Source organism: Opisthorchis viverrini, assembly GCF_000715545.1.
Source record: "Opisthorchis viverrini unplaced genomic scaffold opera_v5_48, whole genome shotgun sequence".
Classification (NCBI taxonomy): Eukaryota; Metazoa; Platyhelminthes; class Trematoda; order Opisthorchiida; family Opisthorchiidae; genus Opisthorchis; species Opisthorchis viverrini.
This window is the reverse complement of record NW_008751704.1, coordinates 920,686-930,498: the sequence shown is the minus strand read 5'-3', so window position 1 is coordinate 930,498 and position 9,813 is coordinate 920,686. Positions and strand designations below refer to the sequence as shown.

The 9,813-nt window shown below is 42.7% G+C and overlaps 2 protein-coding genes across 2 annotated transcripts in view; one reads left to right on the top strand and one right to left on the bottom strand.

Moving 5' to 3' along the window:
* Nucleotides 1-1,445: 1,445 nt before the first annotated feature.
* Nucleotides 1,446-9,813, bottom strand: part of T265_03389 (hypothetical protein) — a gene marked incomplete at both ends in the record, with an annotated part of 97,736 nt that continues 89,368 nt past the window's right edge. Inside the window, 3 exons of the mRNA XM_009167858.1 lie at nucleotides 1,446-2,413; nucleotides 6,716-6,835; nucleotides 7,733-8,624. Of these exons, the coding sequence (XP_009166122.1) occupies nucleotides 2,203-2,413; nucleotides 6,716-6,835; nucleotides 7,733-8,624 (1,223 nt within the window). The remainder of the gene's footprint in view (nucleotides 2,414-6,715; nucleotides 6,836-7,732; nucleotides 8,625-9,813) is intronic.
* T265_03388 (hypothetical protein) overlaps nucleotides 8,334-9,813 on the top strand; it is a gene marked incomplete at both ends in the record, with an annotated part of 11,005 nt that continues 9,525 nt past the window's right edge. Inside the window, one exon of the mRNA XM_009167857.1 lies at nucleotides 8,334-8,520. Coding sequence (XP_009166121.1) covers nucleotides 8,334-8,520 — 187 coding nt within the window. The remainder of the gene's footprint in view (nucleotides 8,521-9,813) is intronic.

Sequence of the window (9,813 nt, the reverse complement as noted above, 5' to 3'; positions counted from 1 at the left end):
TTTCCGGACGTGTCGTAGCGATGGTGACTTTGAGGATGCGTCACTCTCTGCAAATGTACTTTTTCTCCTGTCTGTGCCCCCCTGACACCCTCATTCTGGCAGGTTGAATAATATTAACCGAAAGGCACGCCTTCTGTAGCCCAATGGTTGTCAAAACGTAGCTGGGACGGGATGGAACAGAAAGTTGTTGAATTTGCCACAGCGACTGAAATGGGTGCTGCAGATTTTCAACATCCTTGGATGTTTTGTATTCGCGCACCTCATCATGACCTCCATTATGTTAGTCAGCCCCTATAATATGGGTTACGGAAAACTATTGGCTTTCTCATGTGGATGAAGAACAACTGAACACAATTGGTTCTCATGAGGATATAGTTTTAAACAGCTACAGAAGCTGTATGAATTAATATACCGGAATCACAAAGCAGGTGGTTCAGTACAAACACCTATCTATAATTTCCTACTTTTCCCTGAAATTACCTGATCTGCGCGCATGACGATTATGAAATAGTTCATAGTAAAAATAGGGTCGGTGGCAGTAGGGTAACAAGAAGTGAGCCCTTCATTACTATTCCTTACTGTTTCCAAACCACTGCGCATTTTTACCTTACGCGCTTGATGCGGTAATACATACTACGTAAGATGTGGATCATGACATTGTGGCTTATTTTGAGCACTGCTGTGTTGAGTGTGCTAGTTATCAGTGGCTGGTTCTGTTTTTTAATTGTGTCACGAAGCCTCTGAATTTGAGTCAGGTTAACACATAGTGAGACCGATGATAATTTTAACACTGATTAACGTGTGATGGAGTGGACGTTCCGACGTTATGAGACAAACAGCAAAAGGACGAAAAAATGGTTTCACTGTACAAATTGTATCTCCGTCTTGCAGGACGCTGAGTTAATGAGTCCAGTCCAGCATTTTACCGCCCAAGCAACCAACTAGAACGTCCCGTTCCAAGATTTGTCATTCCTATCCAGGCCATACTTTCAGATTTTCACAAATAGAAAAATTCACCCCGTAAGTACCCAGACCAGGTACGTTCATTTGTCCTAATTCTCAAAGCAACTCTGACTGATTCCTAAGGGAATGTTCTCCATAGATCCTTTAGTGGTCAGCGATGCAAGTTAACTTGTCCCTTATCTATAACTAGGTGATCATTATACTGAGTTTCTTTAGGTACTAGCATGCTGGTATGGTCGTGATATCGTAAGTCTGGAGCTGATACTTCTGTTGGTGGAACTATAACTTGCATAGTCTGGTTTCTTCTGGAAAGTTTTTCTGGTAGGTAGGGTGTAGAAATTAATGCGCACATTCACGAACCACCAGTATATTGGTCGGAGTAATCATGGTATTCCAAAACAACTTGGAGGATTCGGTGGATGGTGTCAGCGCCTCATGCTTGAACCGGATTGTGACTCTGAACCGCCCATTGCATGTTTACCCCTCGATCCTTTAACCCAGGGTGCTCTCAGGACCAGCGCGTTGAGTGTGAATCCATATTCTGATCTGCAAGAAACGCTTACGTGTGCTGTCTATGAGCGTGCTCCCAATGAATCAGCCTTTGTTGGAGAAGGAATCCGTTTCGGATAGCACGACGACTTAGACATGTAAGAGAATTTGCAATCAGGGCACGTGAAAACCATCCGCTTGCGAATGGGTGTGTCTAATCAATCTGTAGGCAGGTAGACCGATTTTCATGGAGAAACCACGTGATATGTGCTGCTGCATTTGTGAAACAAGGTTAATGTGATTTTGAAATACTGCTGCTTGTGTAAGGTCTAGCTGCAACAACATGTTATGTACTGCACAAATGTAAATTAGGAGTCTCGAATATATGAGGTTAAATGATTTCTGAAGAAATAAAAAAATTATACAGACCGGTTGAAGACTGAGAAATACAACATATAGGTGTTTGACTGGCCATTTCGCCAACTTTACTCTTATGCGGGTACGGGTAATTCGTACATATTCATGTGTACCTACACTACTGATTACCAAATCAATAGTGTAAAATAACGGCCAAAATAAAATACCCGGATTGAATGGCCTAAGATGTCTAGCATGATTGTCGGTTTGTTTGGAAAGCTTCATCGGTAAGCTTAAATGGCGAATGAATAGTAAACTGAAATGCGTTGATGGGATCATACTGGTGAACATCCCTAGACACCGGATAAATTTTTTGGTAAAAATGCTGGGGCCTCAGCTCTGTTTTTGGGACTGGTGTTGGGAAAGGCGTTCAACCGGGAATTGAAGCAGTATTGGCGTTGAACCACGCACAGGAAGCAGAGACTTGGTGTACCGGTAGATCATTGCTGAAACGCTTGGATAAGGTTGACTATACTCGCCCAGAACGTAGAATCCAGTGTCCGGGTCGTTGGATATTTTCATGTGCAGCACATCACTTTCACGTCTGGAAAACACAATACATATTTTGTTTGAGGACATTTGAGTTATCTGAAGATGGTGTAATTAGTAGTGCATTATTATGACTTATCTAAACAGTAAGATTGCAAGTTGGCCCCAGAAAACGTACAGATGGCGCTGTTGTTCCAACCGAGGCATAAAACGGCCTTTGTGTAGCACTCTGAGGTGAAGACTATCGTAAGTGAGAGATTCAGTTTGATTCCAATTGAGTCTCTTATTACCACCAAATTAGTCTGCACCCAAGTGCCCACCTCCGCATACATTTCACTTAGTATCGAAGCGAAACATAAGGTTGATGAAAGCCAGCGGACTATGCCTACCTGATGAAACCCAAGAAGGGCGAAGCCGGTAATGGGCCGTCTAGAAATTGTACCAAGTTCATGATTAATCATATCAAACCACATACTGTCCTGTAACCGAACCTCCCAAAATCCTCTGTTTCTGGATGTCCATAACTTTGCGCTGACTGGTTATCCAGAGCTGTGTACGTATTCTTTTCAAACCGCTCGTACTTTGACTAAAATGAACAATACACCAATGAAAGTTACACGGTTAGGTTTTGCACTGGTTGATCCAATGAGTATGAACTACCTGGAAGATTTGAGTTGGAGAACTTTAGTAGCGAAATGAGTCTGAAGAGGCTCGAGTGATGGTTAGCAAAACTTTCATGCTGCATGTCTGTTGATGTCCAATGTGTTTGCTTGCTTTTAAAACCGGAAAATGCCTGACTGTCACTATTTCCTCTAGCATCAACAAGTCAGCTAAAGGGTGATTTTCGATGAAATTGTTCACCAGGAAGTTAAATTTGGAAGGAGCCCGTCAAACATTTTGGAGTGTCTCATTTGACTGCTGTCCAGACCGGAAGTATCCATAGTGTTTTGACGTAATTAATGAGAGGGTCATGGTTGGTGTATATCCACTTCTGGTCCGTTGATCCACGTGCATCCACACACCGAAATAACAAATGACCTACTGCTCGACAAGTTGTGCAATTAGTGTAGGGCTTATTCACAACACGCATATCCTTACTTAAATATGTATACGAATGTGTCGGTTTGAATTACCAGATATTGTGGCCGTAATTTTACGGCGCATTATCCATGTGTAGTTTTAACTGACCTGGAACACGTTATGCACGGATTGCGACAATTTTGTTGAATCTATGCTGATGGTATGAGTCCCTAACTGCTACCCTCGGAAAGCATGTAACATGCACGACCCCTGATGTTCTACCCATCAGCAGGCGGTGAAAAGTAGAGCCATCAATTATCCGTTACCACCTGGGGTGGTAGCAGACTTTGTCCTCGTCTGACAAGTACTGGGTAGTGCGAGTAAACAGGAATTCAAATCAGACATGATATTGCAAGTAGACTGTTCCATTTTATCGACAACCTTAGCCGAACAGGCTGTAAACAACTTAAATGCAAAGGCCACACAAAATCCAAAGGCAGGATTATCCGATGTTGACCCTGACACCCTACTTGCCAATGTTCTGTTACATCAGAATGAATGTGCAACATATAGGGGCATTCTGTTTCAGTTCAAAATATCGGAGTATTTTTATTGACACAACGATGCCGATAAGGTTGCGGAAACTTTTCGGCAACTCATTACCCATGTAGCCCTCATTTGGGAGAAGTTTATGTGTCAATGACTGCGTGAATGCAGTGTTCATGTGGGTAAAAATGACCGATGGAAACTCGGAACTACAGTCACTTGTTTGCTTCAAAGCGGCGAAACCGGCAGTGGAATATCGAAGAGCTTTGCCGACCCATAACGAGTGTTTGCCAAGAGGAGCTTGTTTGTTTGCTGTTCAATGGTGGCTGCATACCACCGAACGTTCTTCAGAAGATTGGGTCAAGCTTGAACCACATCTACCCAGTTGTACACTATCTAGTGGTTCACCTGCATTTACGATGGTGAGTACACTTACAGAACTGACCGACTGTTCTCGGAAAGGGTAGGTGAGCCCCTTCCGAAAATAATAGTACAAGAGAGCCGTCAACAATTGCACACAGATTAGTCGATCACACGATTCTTGAAGATATTGGTAGCGCGATAAGAAATGGAAACAGACTGCTTACGTTGCTACTGCAACTGTCAATCAAAAATCGAGACCCCTGGCATTCATTGAGGCAATTCATGTCAACGACCAACCTTGTGCGTTCGTAAAATGCAGATCAAAATGGGTGTCTACGCTCAGACTAACCACAAAACAGTGTGACATCTCTTTTTGCTTTTGTTTTCATACACCTATCTTGCATTTGGATGAGGACGAACGAAGTTACAACTGCTGTTATGGTCTCAAAAACATACGCAACATTTTCACGTCATATTACTATTATCGTTTGGTTGATCATATTGACCAGCAGTTACTAACAGACAGATCAATGACAGTGAACACAGTCAGGTAAAGACGCATCTGTAACATGGGACAATTAGGAGATGCTTGGCACACGCTGGTGGGTAGTGGTCAGGTGAATTCATCCCACCTGTAAGTTGTAATCAGTGCAACTATAGGTCACAGTCAGAGAAATTTCCTATTGAGAATAAGATTCATTGGTAGCGTGTTTCGTATAGTGCATCACAACATCAAAACATTGATACTCTTCGGACTACCTTAATCCAAGAACGATTATTAGGACGAAAAATTTCAATACGGGATTCGTTACTGAGTACGCCAAACAGAAAGTTCGACATGACGAGTTGTGCGCAAAAAGTTTGAAGGTGAAGGGAGAATGAACTGATTTGTCCTGTGTCAATTATTTGTCACGAAGTTAAATGTGGATAAACTTTCAAACAGCAAGCCAAACGTAGTTTGGTTAAAATATACTTCTCTAAAATCTGCACCCATTCTGTCTAAACAAGAAGCAATGGCGCTGGAATTTTCAAACCACTAGCAGTTTTCCAAGACATCTTTTCACAGTCAAGTATTCCTTCGATCACTTGTTATCTAGCCTACGTATGAATAAGCCAGAAAGTAGCCTGTTCCTGCATTATGTTGTTTCCCGACTAGACCGTTGAAATTCCATGGCTTAATAAAGTATGAAACACATCATTCGTCATATGCTTGGTGGCAGTGAACAAGCACATAGCAGATAAACTGAGAACTAGTACATCTCTTGATGTGGTTTTTCTACCCAGTTTTTTGAAGTTAGGCATGAATATGCAGTCGAAAAATCGTACACGGCGGATTCGACAGTGTCTCACTAGGGTTGGAACTGGTGGGCTGCGATGTAATTAGGCACTATCCGCCCGAATTTGTTTATCCACTTGTTGTGCTTTAAAAATGACGCCCAGAACTGACCACGAACACAACGTAGCCTTTGTTTGTTCCGAAATAAGTAACTGCTTCGTTCTTTGGGAGAACAATTATTGGTGAGTGACGCTTGTAAATACAAGAATATTGGTTGGACATTTCAGATTAGTCTTAACCAGGCTGATGAAATATGTTGCTTTTGTATGAGTTTAACTTCCCTGTCATTATTACTCAGTAAAATAAGGAATGGAGGCCCCCTTAAATAGAGCAACATGCGGATACCTTCCTTGGCATAAGTTTGAGATGCTTGTAGCATCGCTTGGATAACGATGTTCAGTTTCTTCTTGGTGTGAGACCACGCTGCCTATAAGATTGCCGAAAACTTTTACGAGCCCGCGATCCTTGTCAAAGCGACGTTTTACTTGGACTACATATTCCATACCAACACCGATATAGACTTAATTGCAAGGTAACTTAGTGTTATCGAAAGATTCAACTGATTCTTAGCTAACTCTCTCGTTTATGACGTTCCTAATTGATACCCTGATATCCACTTTGTTTCGGTAAGATATCATTGTCTATCAGGCTATTTATCACACTGTCACATCGGTAGTTGAGGTCTAGTTGAGCTTCTGTGAAAGAGCTAATATTGTTTTCTGTTGATTCAACCTGGAGAGGGCTGAGCTACGGGAATATTCGGCTAATGATAGAATAATTAAGGAGCAGGATATAGGGGCCTGGTAGCGTTTGCATTTTTATGCTTACGGCAGGTGTATCATGTTAGATCAATGGAACTCCTTTTGCAGGTACAAAATGGCTGGAGCCGCTAATTTACGGGTTCTGCAGTGCAAGGACTTCGCCAGGAGATCATAGCAGGATTTGTCGGCGCTCCGTTTGTTTCCACTGGAAACTTTGTTGCACTAGATTCTATTCCATAATCAAGCAGTGAAATGAATGCATCCTTAGGAATCATTTATAATGTACACACTACTACATGCGCAAAATAACGCTTGAATGACACAGACTCACCGAATCGATAGTGAGTATTCCGATTTACATGTTTCACTTTGTCGCACCAGGAAGCTTCCAACACGCTTGGTTTTGAGTATGCGCTCTGCTGCGGCACGAGGCAAATCGAAGTGATACCAACTGTTGGGCAGAGAACAAAGAAGAGGTCACAAATATCAATATCGTGCCAGTAGAATAGCGCAACATACTACTTTTGTCAATCAGCCATCGAGTAAATTGAATTCAGCATAACACACTTTGTGCGCGTGCGTAAAATCAGCGGCTTCACAGTATGAATGCCATTGAGCAGCGGGAGAGATGGGTAAGAGAGCTAGTTAAAAGTTTCCAATTTTGGCCGATTTCAAACTGCTTCATTTTTCGAAAACGAATGAAATACTACTGTCATGACTGCCGTCACAGATAACGCAGTAGGTATGGACAGCAGTGTAATTAGGACATATCCATACATTGTATGCAGTGTTTGGGCCGTGGGTGAAAACGATACAGTTGTTTTCTTTCAGTGTATGGGTGTTACTCAGTGATAAAACGACACGTCGATTGCATCGATCACTCAGTATGTTCACACACTGCCCGAAAAGAACGGTTGCATCCCATTTGGGGGTCAAATGGATATTGAGCCTACTAATCATCTGCCCATATAATGGCCCTGGTTTTACATTCAAGCGTCCTCTAGCCGGGATATGCTACATTTAAAATAACCAGTGGAAATGGATGCAAACAGAACAGAGAGGGTTAGCTTTTATTTAGTAAAAAAAACATTCATTTATTACCATGATAATATCGTTTACTAAGTAAGCTCTTCATCGTACACATGAGGAGCACATATTGGTGCTCTGCGTAACTGAGGAAAAACACAGAAAGGAAAGGAACAACTGTGGTTCAATGGTCATCGAAATACTGAAAGTGTGCTTAAAAAAACTAAGGTAAAAAAGTGGAATAGAAACATAAACTGACTGCCACTATTTATCAAATGAGCGCATGAATCATAAACCTCATGATTACAGTTAGTAAACTTACGGTTGCATATCCAAGCGGTCAAAAATCGCAGATGCACTGTGGTGATGCGGTAAAAGGCGTTTCTTTCCATCCATCTGCAACAAGTCATGAGTTGAGCGACCACCAGTCGTCGTACGTCTGTCATTCTGTGGACGCCAATGATGATCAGATTGTGCATCAAACACTTCAGGAGGATACACAACTGGTCTACGATGATGCCACTGGACAAGCACCGGAGGCCAGACTCCAGATATTGCTTCGGCAGGAACGGTTTGACTAATGCAGCGTTGGTAGTAGTTTGTGGGTAGCGCATTATTATGAATATCGTCTGGTGACTCCTGACCCAGCGATTGTCTTGATTTAAACTGATCCACTGTCCGATGACTATGAGATCGCAGGATACCATTCTTTCCACGCCTGCGCCGACCAGATGAAGATGATCCTTGCCTACTTTCGATGGGAACCGCAACGCTTGTCTCCCATCCAGAAATAGGTGGCGACAAAACAGATTGTGTCATATCCGAGCGATATTTGTTTGGAATGCTTCTTGGACGTTGTAGGTCAGCTTCCAAAGGCACGTGCCGTGCTTGTTTGACATATTGCATGTTCTGTTCCATCGGGTATGAGAGTTGCATGTTATGACCCAAAGACTCAGCTTGGGCTGGATGAATTAGAAAGCTGTCTTCCAAAAATTGACGACGATGGGACGCTTGATTTATCTCATGATCCTTCGAGGAAAGAAATCTTGTTCTGGGCAAGTCCATGGGTTCCGCCCCCGAAACGAAGACTTCTGATTGAGGAAATGGATGGTGCTTTGTGGGCGATAATGTAAAGGTGGGTCCTGCACTGACCTGTCTGTGAAATAGGTTATCAGCGGGGATTTTGCCAGACCGAGCTGAATTGTGACTCTCAGCTGAAATGAAAATGATATGGAGAAACGGTTTTAAGATCATCAGACTTATTTAGGTTGGTTTGAATTCAATGTGGAGGTGAACTGGGTAACGAACCGTGATTAGATCGGAACACTTCAAAATAATTACGCCTCTCCAAAACAGGTTCGGAGCAATGCATACCTCTGGGCATCGGGCAAAGCGGGTCACTCATAAGAATAACGGCTTCCCTTCGGTTCACACCTTTTAGGACTCTAGTCAGAACTCAGAAGGTAGCCAAACTCTTTTTCCCTTATGCAGTAGTGTTGAATCCATTGTTGAACGGCACTTAGAATACTTTTAGTCGAGCAGGAAATTTTAGCAGTTAACAGTTCGACCAACTCATTTCGAAACGAAATCGATGGGGCTGTAGTGTAGTGTGTGCGCTCCTATGCACATACACGGTAAAGACCAATAAATAGACTAGCATGCCTGTCCAAATTCAATGTCATCCTCGTCATCCTTTGGAGCAGAGCGGATGTTTGGCAGCCTGACAAGCGGGCAGGCCAGCAGGCTGGTTAACCAGCCCCTCAGACTGGTCGATTCGGACGTTGTCCACAGTGTTGTTGTCTGAGCTGCACGTGTGTGCGTTTGTGTCCAGTGTCCTAAAAGCTAGAAATCCCATTCACGTGGCTAAATCATGATCACCCAGTCAGTGGGATTGTTGAGCAAAGATAAGGGAATGGAGAAGATGGTGTTCAAAACGAGTGGTAGGAAGAATAATCCAAGGTGATATGAGCGGCTGAATTGTAAAAATGAATAAATAAAAGCAATCGAACTGAATGCAAATTCAATTCTTAACAAGAACACTATTGCTTGCTTCAAATGATCTTGCAACTGGATAGTGGCTTGTCCTATGTTCGTGGGTCGGCATCAGCCCAAGTCCTCTTTCACCTTAATGTGCACCGAATGTTCAGAAATGCGTCCTTCGTTCAGGTGGCACAGTGGCGGAACATCAAGGGATTTTTGGGACCGAAAGATCTGACCTGATATGTAGTCCATCAGACTGATTAGTTTCGCACACTGTACTAACCTTTCCATGAGACAATACCACAAGACAGGATGTTAAGTGCTCCATTCCAATCTTTCTGCAAAAGGTTCAAGTGCTAGGTCCGTCCGACTGGATACCACTTTTTGGACTCATCAGAGATTATATATATATATTATATATAT